The sequence below is a fragment of the Phacochoerus africanus genome, chromosome 1, assembly GCF_016906955.1.
Source record: "Phacochoerus africanus isolate WHEZ1 chromosome 1, ROS_Pafr_v1, whole genome shotgun sequence".
Lineage (NCBI taxonomy): Eukaryota > Metazoa > Chordata > Mammalia > Artiodactyla > Suidae > Phacochoerus > Phacochoerus africanus.
Genome location: NC_062544.1, coordinates 52,090,162 through 52,111,493, shown reverse-complemented (window position 1 = coordinate 52,111,493; position 21,332 = coordinate 52,090,162). Strand labels below are relative to the sequence as shown.

The window sequence follows — 21,332 nt, the reverse complement described above, 5'->3', positions numbered from 1 at the left end:
ATGGAGGTTCCCAGGCTAGGGGTCTAATCGGAGCTGTTGCTGCCAGCCTACACCAGAGCCACAGCAACTCAGGATCCGAGCCGTGTCTGTGACCTACACCACAGCTCACAGCAACGCCGGATCCTTAACCCACTGAGCAAGGCCAGGGATCGAACCCAAAACCTCATGGTTCTTAGTTGGATTCATTAACCACTGAGCCACAGTGGGAACTCCAAATACCTATATTTTAAAATAGCACATTAGCTGATTCTTTGTCTAAACTGTTTAGTTCAAAGGGAAGAAGAATACTCAAATATCTGAAATATTTCTCTAAAACTTTATTCAAAGTTATTCACCTCACTGTTAATAAGGTGTAGAGTTAAATGCTCTGTGCCAGTACTACTAGGCTTGCCCATTGCCGGCAATGGGCTTTGAGAAAACCCATTTCCTGACACTCAAAAGTTAAATTACTCTCTTCAAAACATACCGAACTCCCAATACTTGCAAAAGTATTACATGCACCATTTCCCCATCAATCTTTAAATCTGAATTTATATTATTAATCTATATCAGTGGATGTTAAAATGAAGTCATTTTAACAAATTATAACTGTACAAATTGAAATACCACTAGTTAATATCAGACAAAGAGTATTTTACAAACACTACATTACATATTACTTTGCAGTCTGAAACATTACATTTCATATGTGTGTAAGTTTATTTTAAGTTAACTGAAACTTCACAGAATTTAATGGCAAATAAGTTTTAAAAATTTAGTTCTGTACATTAGTTCCAGCTATCTCTAGTTTACAATCTGTAAGGCTCATGTCATAGGTCAGCACCAAAAAGAACTACAAGACTGTCTAACCAGTCTTCCTATTCACCCCATGTGATAGTTTTTATTTATTTATTTTTTTTAAGGTGGAAATCTACTTCCAGGCCTTGAGAAATGGAATACTTTTTGGCTGCTCATACTATGTAAAAACTTGGGTTGTACCTTTTAATTGTCATTGAACAATACAAAAACAAAAACGGAAAAGAATACTTAGGACATGAATTTAGGTTGTCAGTCTTTAAGTTGCATTTATAACACCGAAGCATCAGAAGTAACCTAATAATGCCTGGCCCCTATCCTTCCTTTTCTTTTAAATTTTTAAAAGACAGCCAGAAAAAAAGAGTTGTATTTATTCTTCAAAATAAGGTGCAAAGGATTGCAACCACAAACTTTCTCATACACAGCTCCAATAATATCTCAAAGTTGTTCAGCAAAATACACCTTGAACTGAGTCAGGAGCAGACCTGGGGCTACATCCATAGCTGTACCAGACATCTGCTTGCTGCTAGCATCTCTCTGTTCACAGAGATCATTACAATAACTCATCACTGCTGGCCTGGATTTACAGCAACAGTTTCTAGAACCAGTGTTACCGTCCCAACTCTTCTCCTTCTTCAGGAATTATAAATTCTAGAAAAAGAGTATGTTTGTCTTGCCATTTTCAAACAGAGTTTGTAGATATCACATTAAGACCACAATCCCTAAACTAGAAACTTGTTTCAAAAACCATAGGAACTTTCAGTAATCTTGTTTGTTCAAAGTACAAAATTCTTACATGTTTAAAAAAATTAAAATTGGAGACTAGTACCTCTGCTTTCTTCACCAGAAGCACACGATTCATCACACACCACATTTAAAAACTAAGCTTCATGCATACAAATGGCCAGAGAGGTATAAAGTTTTACAGAGCCCTTAACATCATTTCGAGTACATTAAGCATTGGCTAGACCACAACAGGAAGCATGTTAGCAAACTGAGCAAAGAAGACTCTCCCAAGAACACGATAGTTTTCTAGGCTCCATGTCAGTCACATAAAAATTTAGCAACATGTAATTCTTTAAAATTGTCCCCAGACATCACATTCCCCCAACCGTTCCCATTCATACCCACCATCCCACCCCACACTGAAGTCTTCCATCTCATAGAAGTATCTTAATGCTCCCCATTACTGATGACAGCTACTTCAGGTTCTGCAGCTGTTGCAGGGAGTCTTGGCACTTTCTTAGCAGGACTTGGAATATGCTAAAATCAAAAGAAAAAAGTTGTTGCCTCTTTTTTTTTTTTTTAAGTGCTAATTAAAGTTCTAATAGAAAAACTGATATGGCGAACTCTGGAGAGGTTTATGCTAAATATTATCCATATAACTTTTCATGGAGGGAATTAAATATCCATTCTTTACCTTTATTATACAATTATCCAAGTAGCAAGAGAGAGGAAGGCCACAGAGATCCTCCATATCAGTATTTGACTTGTTACATCCTACATTTACAACTCAGACACTTGTGGTATGACTCACTACCTCAAGGAACAAGACTGTGCATTCAGTAAATTTGTGATGAGTAGATAAATAACTTAAAGGTTTTAAAGTCCTCAGTTTGAAGCCTGGCTATGATCTTGGCCAAGTCATTAACTTCTTTCAGCCTCATCTCTGAAATGGGCACAGTGTCATTTACCTCAAGGTGGGTTTTTCTAAGGATTAAATTAGAAAATATAAAAAGTTTCTAGCACATAAGATTTTAAATCATAGCTATAACTGTTCCTTCTTGACAATTTGGAGACAGATTGGACAATGGCCTGAGACGAGGTGTGACGGGCTCAACACCCTGCCTTACTTCTTCTCTCACCAAGACATACAGATGAGCCTTCTAGAAAAATCAGTCTTCCTTTAAATTTTGGTATTGTTAATAAAACTAAGTATTTACAGTGCACTTTAAAAACACTAATAATTTAAGTGCCAATCCATTTTATACAAGTGGAAAATGGCATAGCCCAATTCAGTCCCAGAGCCCTGCTTTACTGACATTCCCTTGAGTTGCTAAATCTCAGTTAGGTGCCCTAAACCCTGAGGTCTGGGGATGGAAACCTCTTACACTGTCAAAGACCAAGACCAAGACAATGAGCTTTATTTACCTCGGTGGCTGTGCTTGAATGGACAAGTTCTACTCCTTCATCCAAAGTGCTCTCATTTCGGGAGGGGCGCCGAGCATAAGTTCTTCTGTGCTTTTCATCCACTCGAACTAGGTACCATGTTCCTTCAAAAAGTGAATCTATTGAACTCTGGGGAATGTAATTGACTAAAGGAAAGGCAGAGAATGTGAAAAATTAATTAGAACATACAACTCATCTGGTAATGAATCTAAAGATAAGAAGCTGCACATTTCCCTCCAACTGTTACCAACATCAAATATGTACTGAACATAGTCTAGGTATCTGCATGTCCTTATCTTTTATTTTTTATCCTTTTTTTTTTTTTTTATCTTTTTAGGACTGCACCTGTAGCATATGGAGGTTCCCAGGCTAGGGGTCGAATCAGGAGCTGTAGCCATCGCCCTACACCACAGCCACGGCAAAACCAGATCTGAGCCGCATCTGTGTCCTACACCACAACTCTCAGCAATGCCAAATCCTTTAACCCACTAAGGGAGGCCAGAGATCGAACCCGCATCTCATGGATGCTAGTCAGATTTGTTTTCACTGAGCCACGACGGGAACTCCAAGACATCCTTATCTTATACATAACATGTTTAATGTTATTAGAGCTCTCCAATAGGCATTCGCGGGTATATTAATAATTTAATATTTTTACCCAAGTGATGAGTGTCTTCTCGGAGCTTCATGTTTTCAGTAAAGACATCTGGTGCCACACAAGTTCTTGAGTCAAGCCTTGATTTTAGATCACATAAACTTGCTATTATTTTATCAAGAGCAGATCCTAAAAGAGCAAATAATTCCAATATTAAAAGACTAAAACTAGCATGCCCCAAAGCCTGAACAAAATGTTGCCAAGCAGAAAAAAAATTTTTTTTTTTTTCATTTCTTTTAGAACTACTGGCTATTGTTTAGCTAAAAGATAGTGTTATCTATTTGGCACAGTTTCTCATGATCTCTGCCTAGACATTTGTTCATTATCAGTCAGTAGAGAATTCAGGAGATAGGTAGGATTTGGAACTGTAAATAACTTGTCTATAATCAACCCATTATACAATTTTAGAGTAATGCCACATCTTCTGTCAGTTTTCTCCATATTTTTGCTCCTTTCTGCTCAGGGAAGGCACATAAGTGTCCTTAAATACATACAGCTAAGACCATATTCCTATAAACATTTGATAACTTAGAAAACCACCAAACCAACAAGAAATGACTTGGATTTTTTTTTTTTTTTTCCTTTTTTGGCCACCTTGTTCCTGGGCCAAGGACTTGGTATTATTCATTCATATGATCAGAATTAGTCATTAGTGTGAAGATCAAAAGGCTGCCTACACTAAATAAACTTCCCTTTCCTTTCCTACATCCTCTGGCTACATATGCTTAAAAAATGAGATAAAAGATAAAATAAAATTACTTGCCAAAGAAGGAAAAGTCAAACACTATATCATTAATTAAAAAAAAAAAGTTTAAAAGGAGAGAAGATATCCTGACTCAGACATAATCCTGCCCTTTACTTAGTTAAGGCATATTTTTAGAGAGTATGTTGAAAGAAGTAGTGAAGATTAAAATGTCATAATGATCTATAGGACAGATTTGAGCACTTACTTGAAAAGCCTGCTAAATCAAAACTTTCCCACAGTAGGTCCTCAATTCTTGTTGAAGGACTCAGCACTTACCTGGTGTGGCATCTTGTGTAACTTTGAGGGAGTACAGAGTGGCAGCCAAACCAGAACCATAAGAGAACATGCCAATTCTCTTTCCTGCCAGCTGCTGAGGTGAGTACCTGTATAGGAGGGGGAAAAGCTATTAAAAAGTTTACCTGATCCTGGAGTTCCCGTCGTGGCGCAGTGGTTAACGAATCCGACTAGGAACCATGAGGTTGCGGGTTCGGTCCCTGCCCTTGCTCAGTGGGTTAACGATCCGGCGTTGCCGTGAGCTGTGGTGTAGGTTGCAGACGCGGCTCGGATCCCGCGTTGCTGTGGCTCTGGCATAGCCGATGGCTACAGCTCTGATTCAACCCCTAGCCTGGGAACCTCCATATGCCGTGGGAGCGGCCCAAGAAATAGCAACAACAACAACAACAACAATAACAACAACAAAAGACAAAAGACAAAAAAAAAAAAGTTTACCTGAACTACAATGTATGGAACACCACAAGTTAGAATAAAATTCATCCTAAGCCTAAGGAGCTAACCTGAAGCTTCCCCATTTCAGTAAGTAGACTGAAAGAGTCTGCACCTCTTTGGGAATGATGGGGTTTTTGAAAGTTATTATGCCCTAAAATGAGTTACTCTGTCAACTGGTGGTTCAGCTATAGGTCAAGAATAATTAGACCATGAGAACAGTAGCTGGGAAAGCTGGTGTGAAATTATAAACTCTGGAATGATGTGTGTAGCCTCATCCCATATCTTCTTCACATCGATGGACAATGTGCTGGAGAGCCTGGAAATAAAACATCATTCTGCAACCTACCACCAACATGCCCAACACCAGAATCGGTCCTAGAAATCTAACAACCCCAAAGGGGAGTGAGACAGCTGAAATGTATACTTACTGTGCAAGAACAGATGCAAGGCAGCCGTACAATGAAGATGTGTACATGTTTCCATTTTGATTTGACACAAGCAAAGATGCCTTTGTTTTCTGATTAAAGAGTTCTGAACTAGCCTTCATAAATGCCTTTTCCACGTCTCTATCAAAGTAGGTATCTTCTAATTTAACATCCCTGAAAGATTTAGAACAAAGGTAATCTTACAGTGTTCAAAGATGACATTTTTTATACTACTACTTAGTGGACCTAACTCATATTCTAATCATAAGGATGTATGACTATTTTCCCATTTATTAAAAGCCAAGGAGCAGCATGCTAATCGCTAGGGAAGATAAAACAGCTGTATACATATGGTCCTTTTTCTTAAAGTTTTTTTTATAATCAAGTTAAGACAACTTGATTTTAATGGGCTAAAAACTTTCTAAAGATTTGTCATCCCCAAACTGAATATACTATTTCACGTCCACAATATTGTCTATTTAGTTAGAAAAGCCGTGGTATTACAGGAGCCAAGTCTTAAAAAAGTGACTAGAATTTTATCAGATGGAGAAGGGACACAAGAGAGGAGAAACAGTATGAGCTGAACAGACAGAGATGCTAGGAAGCTCTAAAAGTGGGGGAAATGTGGACAGGGTATGAAAGCAGACTTCAGTGGTGTCCATGTGTGCAGGATGGATATGGGCACAGGAGATCTGGAGAGGCAGGGAGAAGAGTCAAGAGGCTGTGGTATAACTGTAGATACCTGTGGGGCTGTATTTTCATGGTGACAACAGTAAAGATCAAAAAGGAGGAAATCAGAAAAGCTGAGTAGAAATGATGAAATTCATGTAGGTAAGAGGACCTACCACCTCTCTGGGACTCAGCTTCTTCACTGATGACATAAATAGGTTAGACAAGATGACTTCTTTTGATTCTTAAAAATTTTCCTCTCTTGGAGTTCCTGTAGCGGCTCAGTGGTTAACAAACCTGACTAGCATCCATGAGGACTCAGGTTCAATCGGTGGCATCACTCAGTGGGTTAGGATCCAGTGCTGCCTTGAGCTGTGGCGTAGATTGCAGACCTGGCTCAGATCCTGTGTTGCTGTGGCTGAGGTGTAGGTTGGCAGCTACAGCTCCGAATGGACCCCTAGCCTGGGAACCTCCATATGCCGCAGGTGCAGCCCTGAAAAGATGAGAAGACAAAAAAAAAGTTTCCTCTCTGTACAAATAGTGGTTTAACAGATATAAAAAATACTCTCACATAGAAGGAAAAAAATCATAACTCCTCTTACCCAAAGGCCTCCAGGCCACTATAAATACTATTTTTATCTCTGTTCTGGTCATTAAGGAAGTCATTCAGCAACATCCGAGCTAGAGATTTCTGAACCAGTTTACAATAGGGTGAGTGGAAAACCATGAAACCAAAATCATTCAAGGTGAAATCTTTATCATTTCCCTCTGAAAAAGAAATCCAAAGAAATGATGAAATTCATTCACAGCCCTAACTTCAGAAGTTTGATTTTACAACAGTGCTGGGATGTTTTTATACCCTTAAGCAGCAACCATAAATTCACTGCATAATGAAATATTCTCTGTGGTTTAAAATGCTTATCAAAAAGACATCCAGAGATAGAATATACACTACTACATTACTGGTTTTCAAACTTAAGTGTCTCAACCCATTGGTGGGTTGGGTTGTGTCATCAATTTAGTAGGTCAGGGTCAGTATTTTTTTTTAATCTTAATAAATTAAGAGGACTTTTTAAAATGAAACAGAATAAAATAGAAAAATAGCATAATCCACAGCATGGGCAGGAAATTTCATGACATTTTAGTTTCAGTTTAACTGCACATACAACATAAAGTATTCTTCTTACTGTGGGTCCTAATAAAAAGTTAGAAAATCACTGTACTGTTAAATGCTGTTAAACAGTGTGATGTTTTACATACACAGGCATGCTTCTTATCCAGACCAGTGTGTTTCCTAATACCTGTTAACGAATGTTATTTTTAACCCTCTCTCGCCATCTCCACAAAGTTGGAATATAGAAAAAGCACACTTTATATGATACTGTGTGTTTTAATAGCATTAAATCCTGTCCTTTTTGGTACCTCAAGAACTTTCTCAGGGTTAAGGATAGAGATTGATGATGACACCAAAAAAGCAAGTATGAATTCACAAGGTCAAGTGCAATAAGACCATGTAGGGAGGGGGATCACTTTGGTAATTCTTTTCATTAGAGTTTTCCCTGGATCACAGCTGCAAACTAAAACTTTGTGAAAATACCTCTCTCAGAATATGAACAAAATCCAAGTTACTTTCTTTTATCCTGTTTTTGATTTTCTTACTGGAGGCAAGTCACCCCAAGTGTTTTTACAGATATACTTCATTTGCAAAGCTTACTCGTTCTATTAAATTTCCACACATTCCCAGAAACTGTGGGAAAACTATGCTATTTGGTGTGTGAGGAAGAAATGGTTAAAGCCCACTAATGAAAGATGCCCACGAAGCAGTGTGCACATTACACTGCCCTCAACAGTTACCAAAACCAAGGAAAATAGATAAAGCCCACCTTTTTGCCACCGGGCATGGATCTTCTTGCGGTAGACAGAATAGCAGCGATCTAATGCACTGAGATAGCATTCTATGGACAGTTTTCCATCTACTATGGGATATTCAGAAAGCATATCAGGCTTGTAAAAGTCATAGGCATGCTGCATATGTGTCCCACGAAGTCCTATTAGAACAAAAAGGAAGGTATCCATGTATTTCTGCTGCTTTTTTTTTTTCTTTCTTGGCCCCCAAGGCATATGGAGTTCCCAGACCAGGGATCAGATCCGAATCCCAGCTGCAACCCACGCCATAGCTGTGGCAACCCTGGATCCGTATCCTACTCTGCCGGGCCAGGGATCAAACCCACAACCCAGCACTCCAGAAACACTTCTGATCCCGTTGCACCACAGAGGAAACTCCCATGTATTTCTGCTTCTTAATGTATGTTAGTAAGTGTATTGCATTATCTGGAACTTCCTTTAAATTTAGTCAACTCACCACTTGCAGAATAAAAATCACAAGGTGAAACCAACATATAATTGAAACAAAATAATATCCATATACAGGTCTAAGACTCACTTGACATACAACTTTTATGCAAGTTTCATACACCTAACTGGGAGACTGTATAACTATGAGCAAATTACTTCTCTCGTGATTACTTAAACCCATTTTACTCCTCTGTTAAAATGGGGGTGACATCCCTTACCTTCTACAATTGCTATGAAGAGTGAATATGTTAACACCTAAAGCACTTAGCAGGTAATGCCTGCATTTAATCAATACCAAGCACTATCTTTTGTTTTATTTTAAAATTCCTCAGTATATTGTGCAAATAAAAAAACACTTTCCCAAACACTCACCTCGTTCAAAAATTAAAGGAGCATTTGGCCCAATTAGCAGAGCAATGGCTCCAACTCCACCTGTAGGTCTAGCATTTCCAGCGGCATATACAGCAATATCCCCTGCAACTACCAGGGCATACCGTCCTGAAAAATAGTTTTTGTTACTATACAAGAAGGTGATCAGCACTCTAAATATCATACATATAAACTGCATCTGTTCTATTTTTCCAGAATATCCTTTCCCAATCTTTGGTGGAAAAAAAAAAAATTCGACTAAATTTTAAAAGACGATTTTGTCTTACATGATAACCAATTCATAATTCAGACAAGTTGAAAGTCATAGCTATCTTTCTAAACATGTTCAAACAAGCACAACTGGTAAGTTTGTATGTAGCATTAATTAAAAGGTCATTTGGGCCTATTCGTCCTCAAGGAGAGTTTCATTGGAATAACATGTAACATACCATCCCAAGAGCTGGACTCAATCCAGTTAACAGCATTGAAGACAGCAGCTGTGCCTCCATAGCATGCATTAATTGTGTCTATTCCTTCTATATCTGTATTCCCAGACTCCTCAAAGAGCTGCATCAGATTAGTCTTCACTGACTTTGATTTGTCGATGATTGTCTCTGTTCCAACTTCTAGCCGCCCAATGCAATCATAAGAAAGGCTATTTCTCTCCATAAGATTCTGGACCACAGTCATGCAAAGAGAGTTGATATCTTCTCTGTCTGTGCAGAAGCCCATCTTGGCCTGGCCCAAGCCAATAGTATACCTTCCAGCATCTACACCGTCGTATTTTTCTAACTCTGCTTGATCAACATATTGAGAAGGAAAATAGATCTCAAGGGCAACAATTCCCACATCTTTTGGCCAGCAGGCTTCTGCGTTCAAAGGAAGTGACCCAGGCATGGTGAAAAAACTTTAGAAAGAAAAACAGAATAAAACACTGTTTTAGATTATAGGTTGCAGACTGTCAAATTCAAACTTGAGAAACAACATTGAGAGTTTATTATTACCTAAAATATAAATTTAATTTCCAAGTTTAGCATATTTTACTTAGGGTAGTCAATTTTAATACGTGGAAGTAGCAATTATAGTATGAATGGAGTATTATTTTAAGTTATCTTTTAGAAAGGCTTGCACTTTTAAATAAAACTATGTAGGCTTAGATTTGAAATATTATTAGAGATTAAAAAAAAATCGAGTCTTCTATGTTGTGAAGAATTATAAAATACCTTGACAATTTAATAATATGATCCACAAATCAGAATTCAAATACCTGATCTATTCCTGGCCACTCAAAAAGTTTAAATAAGTCATTCATTCATTTATCATAGGTATATTTATTATTCACAGCTACTGACTTTGTGGGACTGTTAGATCAAACAATATTGCATTCTTTATTGATCTAAACAATCCTAGTAAGTAGAAAAGCCACACTTTTTTAAGTCCACAAAGGCAATCTATACAAGATACAATCCCAGCCATCCAATGAACCCCTCACTCAGTACCCAAATGGTTGAAATTTTAAGCAAAGACAAGCTCCTAGACCCATAACAGGGTCAAACACCAATATTTTCTGTACTTTCTACAGCTAGTGTATAGGCAATAAATGATCACAAAGCCACAAGATATAACTTAGATTCTAAATCAGAAAAAAAAAAAAAAATTAAAAAAACTGGTAGTCCACATGTTATCTGTGTGGCATCTTAGCCAACACATCTTAAAACCACCCCTTCTTTTTTAAAAGGGGCACTAAAAAAGTTGGACTGCTGCCACACTATAAGCTTTCAGTATTATCTACATTAATTTACCATCAACAACAACAAAAAAATGTGTTAGCCACTCAAGACTTGCTCTGTGCCTATGGGCAAGTCACATAATCTATCAGAGCTTAATTTCTTTAGAGGCTGTATCAATCAGAAAAAGAAATTATTTTAGATATTTCTAAGAGGGGAGAATTTAATACAGGGATATGGCTACAGACTTGTTGGCCTGGCTAGAGGAACAAAAGGGGGGACACCCATTGAGGCTCCTGGAGCTCCCAGTCCCAGTACCTATGCTGCTGAGCCAGAGTCAGAGCCTCACTCCCACTGCTGCTGCCAACAAAAGGGAAATCCTGTACTTAGGTCATTTGTCCTCTCCCGCTCTGCACACTAAGGTGTCATATTAGGGATAATGAAATTACAGACTATTGCCATAGTAAATTGTTAATCATTGAAATCCTGAGAAAATATCTTAGGCAGAGAAGCTGTCCTTAAATCATGGAATCTACCCTTAGCCCACAAGTTATCAAGATATAAGTATATTAAAATCTGAAAAATAAACACCTAGAAATATAATCACAAAACCTAAGTTAGGAGTTCCCATCTTTGCTCAGTGGTTAATGAATCCGATTAGTATCAATGAGGACACGGGTTGGATCCCTGGCCTTGCTCAGTGGGTTAAAGATCAGGATGCCGTGAGCAGTGGTACAGGTCACAGACATGGCTCAGATGATGGCATTGCTATGGTTGTGGCATAGGCCAGCAGTTGTAGCTCTGATTGGACACCTAGCCTGGGAACCTTCATACGCCACAGGTGTGGCCCTAAAAAGACAAAAAAAAAAAAAGAAAAAAAAGAAAAAAAAACCCTAAGTTAAAGATTTTAAGGGGTACCAGTTAAATCTTCCTTCTAAATACAAGAATCTTTTTCATTCATCCAAACAATGACAACGTGTTACATGCCAAAACATCTGGGATGTGTTTAATAGGAGATAATCCTTGCCCTTTCAAATATTCACTATCTTGTGGGATAGTAAGCTACAAAAAATAATAAACAAGAGAGAAACAACAGAGATGGTCACATTCTGTTATGGAGAACGACATAACCCAGCCAGGGGAAAGAGTGCGAAGAGAACTGGTTACTGGTGCCTGACTTGATTCTTAGGAATGAGTAGGAGTAATCAGTAAAGCTCTGCAGAAGCAGGTGGTGGTAGAAGATGTCACAGGATGGACGGTATGAACAAAGGCCTACCACAAGGAACTACGAAAAGTTACACTCATTTACTGAAGTGAAATGTGAGTCCAATGAGTATATCAGGCAAGTAGTAGGTTAGGAGAACTAGTTAAGGGTCAAGTCAGAGAGGCTCTGGTATGCTAATGTTAGGAAGCTTCAACTTCATCATGAAGACAAGAAGAAGCCACCAAAGAGTTCTGAACGATAACAGGGTCATATTCGTATTCAGATCAGTGTTCTTCCAATTCTGGAATCAATTTGGTGGATGGCAAACAACACCTTTTAAAAACAAAATAGAAAAGAATAGAGGAGTTCCCATTGTGGCTCAGTGGCTTAAGAACCCAACTAGTATCCATGAGGATGCATGTTTGATCCCTGGCCTACTCAATGGGTTAAGGACCCAGCATTGATACAAGCTGCAGTGGAGGTCAAAGATCCAGCTCAGATCTGGTGTTGCTGTGGCTGTGGCTCTCACTAGACTTCCTAGCCTGGGAATTTCCATGTGGCATGGGTGTGGCCCTTAAAAAAAAAAGAAAAGAAAAGAAAGAAAAAGAATAGAAAATATTCTATTGCATGACACATGGTTAATATAAGAATTTTTTCATGAAAATTTTGTTTCAATTATTCACACATATCCTGATTTGCAATATAAAGTGGATTCCTTACTGAGGGTCTAAGCAGGATAATGGAGATGCAGTATTTCCAAAAAAAAAGATTTCATCTTTAAAAAGGAGAAGCGTTCTTATGTGGTACAGAGGGATAAGGATCCAGTGTTGCCACCACAGTGGCTCGGGAGGTCACTGCTATGGTGCAGGTTCGATCCCTGGCCCAGAAACTTCCACATGCTGTGGGGAAAGCCAAAAAAAAAAAAAGGAGAAAGTACATTTTTACTACAGAACTCTGGAAACCTTCCAAAGCTATCTTCCAGCAAGTACCAACAGAAGACTCCAGTCTACTCTCCTAAAGTGAATGCTTACCACCTCTGGTGGACAAAAGGAGTTCCAGGTCCTATTTCCAGAGTTGGCAAAGCAAGATAATATGGAAACCTCATTAACAATTTCTGAATGCTTCCTGCCTAGGACACAAAAGGGACCAATATGATCCCCTGTGAATTTTTTAAATCTGTGAAAAACAACTGAAAAGGAAAAGAAAAAAAGCAAAGAAATCAGCCAAGGATGCTGATGTGAGGGCAGCCCTGACCTAGCTCCTCCTGGCTGTGTCAGCAAGGGATTTTGGCATCAGTCCCTAGGATTGGGATGCCAGCCTCCTAAGCTCTCTGCCTCCATCTCTCCTCTGTCCTAGGCTAACCTTTCTAAAATACACATATGACCTTTGGTAAGAGGCTAGTTAAAACTATTCCAAGTTTCTTCTCTATTATTTAAAGTCAGCCTCCCTGCACTAGACAAGGAGCTTCTGAAAGCAAAAACTGTACCTTGTTTATCTGGGTGTCCTTAGTACACAGCCCAGTGCTTGGCACATGGTAGAAGCTGAATCCTGAATAAATGAAATCCTACTAGCTCTCTAATCTAAAATCAGTAAAAACCACAAAGAATCATAAAATTGAAGCATAAAAAAAGCAGAATCATAAGAGAGGAGCTCCATGTTAATAGAAGAAAGCAATATCTACAAATAATTAGATTACTGGTTCAAACACATGTAACTATTGTCCAATCACACATAATTGTGAACACTGATCCATAGACCAGATGGGTATTTTTTGAGGCTGTAATTCAAAAAGCACTATTGGCACATATGCTTACCTGTGATTGTTTCTGATTAAGCACTTTATATGGTTACATTTTATTATCTAGACTTTTTTTCTCCTATGAGTACACAATAATTTTAAAAATTAGCTTCTAGATTTTTAAACATTAGTCTAACAATACAAAATTAGATAATCTCCTGAAGCATTATGGCATTAACTAATATTTAAAGATGAGGTATAACCCTGTAATGGGTTTTAAGAATGTGTGGCACACACAAATGGTTATTTGCCCTAGGATAAAAATTAAATTTCCCCCTTCCAATAGAGAGGGACTCTTTCCTTTAGCAGCATGACAAGATGACATACCTGTGTGAGGGATAAAGAACTGCAGTCTCCAGGTCTGTCACTCTGTTTCCTCCTCCAGGCACTAGGAATTACAAATAAGAACCTTTTAAAAAGGCATAAATCACCACACAATTTCAAATCATGACTCCAATTCAAAGTGAGTTAAAAAAAACATTTCCTTGTCCAATTACATTATGTAGAACAGAATTTGACTTTGCTTAGAAAAAAATGGTACCTAAAGTTGATAAAGCTTTTTTCCCCTTATTTTATTAGCTTTTACAGTCTTGTTCAGTCTTGGTAATGAACTGCCCTAAGTAGTTCATATCAGTGATTTATGTTTTAAACTGAGTTTGATGCTAGGATAGTTGTAATCTTCTTTACTAAATTAAGGTTTTCAATAATTGAGGAAAGGAATATAAATAAGCTGTATTAGGCTAACAAATTTCTGGAGTAGAGACATACATTCAGAGCTTGCTCTGCACTTAGGAACTTGTGGCTTTGACAACAATTTGTGCCCCTTTGAATTTTAATTTCCTCATCTGTAAAATGGAGCTAATACCTGCTCTCCCTGTTCATTGTGAAGGATAGCTGAGAAGACAAAATATGTGAATAATGCTTTGTAATATAAGGCACCAAGACACTATCCTAATATTTAGAAATTTTCAAACAAAATGCGTATTTTTCTAGCAAGACCTGATTATCTTCATGTATTTAATCTTATGTCCTAGTTTTTAACATGGTCATTTTCACCCGCACCAACCTTTTAGAAAGTGATTCTCCTCTTAGTTCCTGTGTTTAAAAAAATAGGTATTTTGGGAGTTCCCGTCGTGGCTCAGTGGTTGGCGAATCCGACTAGGAACCATGAGGTTGCGGGTTCGGTCCCTGGCCTTGCTCAGTGGGTTAACGATCCGGCGTTGCCGTGAGCTGTGGTGTAGGTTGCAGACGCGGCTCGGATCCCGAGTTGCTGTGGCTCTGGCGTAGGCCGGTGGCTACAGCTCCGATTCAACCCCTAGCCTGGGAACCTCCATATGCCTCGGGAGCGGCCCAAGAAATAGCAACAACAACAACAACAACAAAAAAGACAAAAGACAAAAAAAAAAATAGGTATTTTGGCGTTCCTGTCATGGCACAGTGGAAACAAATCCGACTAGGAATCATGAGGTTGTGGGTTCGATCCTTGGCCCTGCTCAGTGGGTTCAGGATCCGGCATTGCTGTGAGCTGTGGTGTAGGTTGCAGACGTGGCTCAGATCTGGCGTTGCTATGGCTCTGGCATAGGCTGGTGGCTACAGCTCCGATTAGACCCCTAGCCTGGGAACCTCCATATGCTGCAGGTGCGGCCCTAAAAAGTCCAACAGACCAAAAAAAAAAGGTATTAGATATTAAGACCAAGGAGCCTTATGCTTTATCATCTTTTATATTATGTGGAGACAAAATGGAAGGTGACTTTGGAGCATTTTCCTCAGTCTATCTGTTCTGAAAGGCTGTTACCTGAGACAACAGTGCCTGTTTAACTCAAGCACAATTACTTTTGCTCTCTATTTAATTGTTGGCAAATACAGCATCTGCCCTTGCCTGATTAACTGGAGACTACTCTTAGATGCTACTTGGTAAAGCTTTATTTCTTTTTCACAATTAGATCATTTAAGAGCTTATAGATTTAATTCCTTTTACTTCATTAGGTTTACTCCCCTGCCATTAATCAATCCTGAGTTTTATGGAAAAAGATAAGACTACTATATTCAAAAATCTCTTTGATTACAGGATGATGTATATATGCTGAGAAAATAACTTTTTTTGTGGTTGATTATCTCAAATTATGCTTTTGTAAGCTACAAATTAAACATTCTGTGAGGACCAGTTCTCACTGGTGGGAAAAACTTGATTCCTTCTTCTCTTAAATGTTGAGACTATTTGAATAACTTAGTAATATTTCTTCCTGAAACCATGTATGTATATGTATTTGGCACTATTTTCATCAAGGAAATTTCTCATGAACTGCCAAAATTCCCTCTTTCAATTTTTATTATCTAAAATTGGGGAGGGAGGTTAGGTGGGAAGGCACAGAGAAAGGGGGAGCAGGGAGGAGGGGTGGAAAGAGAGAGAGAGAACTCCAGTGCACAAAAGAAAGCGAAGCAAAAAAAAGAAGATTCACAGAGAACTTCCACGCTACTTAAGGTCTCAGGAAAAACGCCTAGAGTTCAGGAAAGGAAATGGAGGCAATAAGTGCCACTTTGGGGCAGAATCAATCAGAAAAGGATTAGGCTTTCCATTCTCTTCTGTAATTGCTTGAAGAGTTCGCTATCCTGACCAAGTCTCAGGCAGGTCATTAGCTTATTTCTAACAGACGGGGGTCTTTTCAGAGCAAGTGAAAATCACAAACAGCTGGGCTGGGCAGGTTACCATAAAGCACATTTGGAGATTCCTGAGCTGAAAAACCGAATGTTGAGACTGCGTAGCCCAACCAACTTTCTCCTGGAGTTCGTTCAGTGTTCTGAATTCCTCCTCTCTCCTCAGCCTTGATTCAATAAATAGTGGGAGAAATTCATCCAGTACACATTCTAGTACATGATAAACCTTAGGCAGTTACTGCTGATCTTTTTCACTCTTACAGGAGAGAAATCCGAGAAACCTTTTTAATTGAAAATGAGCTGGAAACGTTTCCTCCTAAGGAGCAAGCAAGCAAAACTCTAAGAAAAGCCTTGCCCAACTCTAGCCTCGTTCTCTTAAGGAAAAAACACGGGCATTCCTGCCTACCCTCAGAGTTACTGGTCTGCTTATCAGAGATTCTACTCATATTTCAAGGTTCTGTTCTAAGCTCCCTCTTCCAGAAAGGTTTCCTAGGGTTTTCTGATCAGAGTCCTGCACTCCTACAGGTATGTCATTCACACTGACACCAATGATTTCATATGCTATTCTCAATGGAAAACAATCTTTGTAACCATATTGGATTCTTAGACTCCTTATGGGAGAAGGGCTGTATTTTGATTCTTTTGAACTCCCTTGTTCTTTTCATTCTCACCTTTAAGACAAACTGCAGCACCAGAGTTCCCTTTGTGGCTCAGAGGTAACGAACCCGACTAGTATCGATGAGGGGCTGGGTTTGATCTGGGCCTTGCTCAGTGGGTTAAAGATCCAGCGTTAACCTGAGCTGTGGTGTATGCATCGCAGAGGCGGCTGGGAACCCGAGTTGCTGTGGCTGGGGCCATAGGCAGGCAGCTGCAGCTCAGATCAACCCCTAGCGTGAGAACTTCCATATGCCATGGGTGGAGCCCTAAAAAAAAAAAAAAAAAAAAGAGCTGCAGCACCAAATCGTGTCCAAAAGTTTAAGAAAACTGGCTTTCTACTGCTGCTTTTCACAGCAAATGTCTGTTTCGACTGTTCCCTGAAAAATTTAAGTTCAAATGGAACCTGAAGAGAACATCTGTGTAAAATCATTCCCACACACACACACATCCCCAACCACAGACTCTGCAAAGATGAAGGCTGTCAGCTTTGAAAGCTTAGCTTCTCCTCTACTGCTCTTACTATACCCAGTTAACAGACAGTAAGTGGGTATCACCACAAGCCAAGCATTTGGTTGAATGGATTAATTGAGTCCATCTATAAAGTTTTCGCGACTCCAAAATTAAAAAAAAAATTGAGTCCTATACCCACCCACTAGATTGGGCAACATGTTTTTAATCTATACCACCTTCTTTTTTTTTTTTTGTCTTTTTGCTTTTTCTAGGGCGGCTCCCACTGCATATGGAGGTTCCCAGGCTAGGGGCCTATGCCAGAGCCACAGCAACATGGGAACTGAGCTGCATCTGCAACCTACACTACAGCTCACGACAACTCCAGATCATTAACCCACTGAGCAAGGGCAGGGATCAAACCCGCAACCTCATGGTTCCTAGTCGGATTCGTTAACTACTGTGCCATGACGGGAACTCCCTATACCACCTTCTTGAGAAACAAAAATACCATACTTGTCTGTGATATTTGGTTTGATAACCCAACATAAAATTATAAGATGCTATATTTGTTTCCAAAAGAATCTAAATAGCAATTATGATATATAACCCACTGAGTGTCCCATCCACAACCCCAACGAATCTCCTGGCATTCAGTTCCACTGGATTCCTGTTTTAAATAATGCTATGGTACCCAGGAAACACACATCACATCAATATCAGGGTTCTGCATTTCCTGTGAGAAAAGTTATCTAAAATCTCAATCAAAAAATCTCAAGGAGTTCCTGTCATGTCTCAGCAGTTAATAAACCCCTAGTACCCATGAGGATGGGAGTTTGATAACTGGCCTCGCTCAGTGGGTTAAGGATCCTGCGTTGCTGTGGCTGTGGCGTAGACCAGTGGCTATAGCTCCGATTAGACTCCTAGCCTGGAAACCTCCTTATACCGAGAGTGTGCCCCCCGCCAAAAAAAAAATCTCAAAATCAATCCCACAGTTAAGAGAAACAAGATGTAAAAGCACCTTAGAGGAATATTTAAGAAAAATAAAAATATAAAAATAAAAAATGAGGCCCAGAATTAGCCCAATAGATGACGTGGCCTTCTATGGTCCCAAACACAATATCCATTTAACTCTCCCCACTGGAAATACTTTCTGAGAACTGGCATTACTAACTAAACCAAACTAAACTGAAACTGATTAAAGGGCAGATTTACAAACTTAGACCAACAAAGTTTAGACACAGAAAAGAAAGTCTTTCTCCTTTCCCATAAGATACGCCATTATCCCTGCTCTCCTTATCCACACAAAAATAACTGAACTTTTAAAAATAAAGAACACAAACTGCCTAGACGTCTCAAGCTACAAAGAACCATTTGGCACCGATACAGGTTAAGGACTTTCAGTTTGCCTTCTAATAAAAATCTATGCAATAAAAGTCCAAACTCCACCTCAGAAGGAAAAATCTGCTAACTATACAAGCACTTCCATTTGTCTTAATTTTGTCATTTATTTTTCCATTGTTTTTCATGATTCATCCCTGGAATAGAGCGAATGCTACTTAGCAGCAGGCAGAACACATCATCCTGCAGCCCGTTGGCAAGAGCATGGGGAGTGGGGAGTGGGGAGTGGGGAGCGGAGAGCTTCAGTTGAGGTGAGCAAAGAAGCCTGTGAAGCGCTAAAACCAAGGTCCTAGGGCAAACACGACCAGCTGGGACAGCCCCACTTTACCTGTTGTCCACATCTTTCCTCCAGGCTGGGTCAGAGTAATCCTTTCTCTACCACCAGTCAGGGCAGGACACACATTTTTCAAAGACTCCATATACTGAGCTTTGAAATGTCCTTGGTTTAAGTCAAAACCTATTGTGCGTGAACACTCTGTAGGTGCCTCCCCATTACTTCTTATCAAGTCAGGCTAGTCCTGAAGCCATTAGCAGGAGGAAGACAAGAAACACAGAGGAAACCTATTTGTTTTTAATGGGCATTAAAAATACGTAGGCGAGAACGTGGCAGACGGCAATCTGCTATATTTGAAGCAGGCACAGGCCGAAGCAGTGATGCCCTGTCGCACCTGAGCTAGAGAAGGAGTAATGCTACCCAGCTCACTTCCTCTCGGTAAATATGCCAGGAGGACACACCCCCTGCCAACCTACAAGCCTCCAAGTGTGATCTTCCCCATGCTTCTGTGTCCACCCTAGGCCAACTCTCCAGGAGCCCCCCCCCCCCCCCCACTGCCCCGCCGCAACCCATCTCCTTTCTCGTCCCCCTCATGTGCCCCCCTCCCATCCTCTCAAGGCGGTCACAGCCACTTCTCTGGCACCTCCAGCTCCTGAATGACTGTCATCAGAACCCTAGCCCTCAACGCCCTCTACCATCTGCGACTCGCCTGCCCACATCAGTGGGCCCCGTTCCCTCCTAGGACCTGCCGCGGTGGGCCTCAGCAACCTGGCAGAGGGGGACCCGCACGGCCCCGGCTCACGGCTCCCCATCCTCCCGGGCCAGGTCTAGCCTCAGCCCTGACCCGGACGGAGCCAGAGCTCCTTCGGGCCTAGTCAAGGATACCGACTCCGCGGAGCCCTCACCGTGCCCACGGGGCCTCAGCAGCCCAAGTCTCCTTCTCCGCGCGGGACACTCACCCAAATGTGACCCGGCGGTGGCCGTGGAAAAATAACGACCAACGGAGGGGGAGTACGCGGCGCTTCCCCTCTGCCACCAGCTTTATAGCGGCCGACCCACCCGACTCCGGCACCGCCGGGAGTCTGTGGGAGGTGGGACAGTGGCTCCAGCAGCCAATCGCGGCGGGCAGAGTAGCCTGGCAGCGCCCGTCCCCCAACCCAGCTTCAACCAATCCAAAGGAAACTAGAGGCGGGATTTTCCCTCGTGGCTTCAAGGGCGGGGGAAGGGGCGGGGACAAAGCCAGAGGGCAAGGAAGTGGGGTGAGAGAGTGACGTGTGGTGGCCCGAGAGCCGGCCTACCAATGACAGAGCGGCGAGACACGGCGAGAACCAACAGGAGCGGAGTGAGAGGTTCTCCACCCAATTGGAGCCATGTGAGTAGAGATGCGGGCCAATGAAACCTTCGCGTCCCACCACTGGGGAGAGATGGTCAAGTGTGGGAGGCAAGTCTTCCCTGTCGACGAGTCTGTCAGGTTGCCTAGCAACCAGAGCTAGGATTCGCCTATAAGATTTCTGAAATACTTGATTTTAGTTCAATCTTAACGTTTTCTAGTTTCCCAGAGCAGCCAAGTGCGCCAGCATTACAAGTTGGAGCAGAATATGTCACTAAAATTTGTAAATTGGCAAATATTTACATAACAGGTTCTAAATACCAGATTTGCAGATACTCAGTAGTGTCACGTCTATACAAAACTCCCTTAACTGTATTATTGGGACAGTTCTTCCTAATTAAAACTAAAACGTGATGGTTTGGGGTTAGACACCAGTGAAGAGGGTAAGGGGCTTTGCCTAAGCAGGGAGTAGGTCCTTATTCTGGGATTTTTGCTAGCCCATACACTCTGAGGGAATGGGCTCCATCTGGCCCATTTCTCACTATCTTCTGAGTTTGTTATGTGGTACTTGACTAATAAAAGGTTGTTGAAAGAAGGAAAAGGGCCCCATAATTCTCAGTAAGTCCACAGGGTATTGACTACCTAGTTTCCTCAGAAAATATAGAGGAGCATGTCAAGCTGGAGGAAATCACTCAAGCACTGGGAGAATCCAAAGGAGGACAATTATGGCCTTAAATTAGACTCTGCCTCATCTCCTCAGATAGAGAAATGGTAGTACTTAGTCTTGATGGGAGACCATGAGAGGTTCAGAGTTGTTTCTGTCTCTCTCTCCTCCTCAGTTTCATTATGACCCAGAAAAGCAGTTAAGAGGACATTGATGATTCTATGCAGCACACAACTTCTATTATGTGAAATTCATTATCCGCTATAG

General features: G+C 40.6%; 1 protein-coding gene across 3 annotated transcripts; it reads right to left on the bottom strand.

Moving 5' to 3' along the window:
• Positions 1-302: 302 nt before the first annotated feature.
• On the bottom strand, positions 303-20,176 carry HMGCS1 (3-hydroxy-3-methylglutaryl-CoA synthase 1). 3 transcript variants are annotated; one of them, XM_047765836.1, is made up of 11 exons: positions 20,031-20,176; positions 13,965-14,025; positions 9,358-9,815; positions 8,912-9,037; positions 8,068-8,232; positions 6,787-6,952; positions 5,519-5,689; positions 4,641-4,747; positions 3,623-3,748; positions 2,947-3,110; positions 303-2,058 (listed from the first exon to the last, which is right to left on the bottom strand). In XM_047765836.1, the coding sequence occupies exons 3-11, from the start codon at positions 9,803-9,805 to the stop codon at positions 1,969-1,971; spliced, it is 1,563 nt and encodes a 520-aa protein (XP_047621792.1). In that variant the 5' UTR covers positions 9,806-9,815; positions 13,965-14,025; positions 20,031-20,176; the 3' UTR covers positions 303-1,968. The 3 variants fall into 3 exon arrangements, with proteins under 3 accessions (XP_047621792.1, XP_047621860.1, XP_047621713.1); XM_047765904.1 differs by having other exon boundaries at positions 19,977-20,101; XM_047765757.1 differs by lacking the exon at positions 20,031-20,176 and adding an exon at positions 19,126-19,340.
• Between the last annotated feature and the right edge of the window lie 1,156 nt (positions 20,177-21,332).

Coding starts and splice junctions, on each gene's coding strand:
- HMGCS1 (XM_047765757.1), bottom strand. CDS start 19,216: ATGGAGTCTTTGAAAAATGTGTGTCCTGCCCTGACTGGTGGTAGAGAA. Junction 5,690..6,786: donor AGTGGCCTGGAGGCCTTTGG/GTAAGAGGAGTT, acceptor TAAATCTTTCAG/GGATGTTAAATTAGAAGATA. Junction 2,059..2,946: donor ATTCAAGCACAGCCACCGAG/GTAAATAAAGCT, acceptor TTTTGATTTTAG/CATATTCCAAGTCCTGCTAA.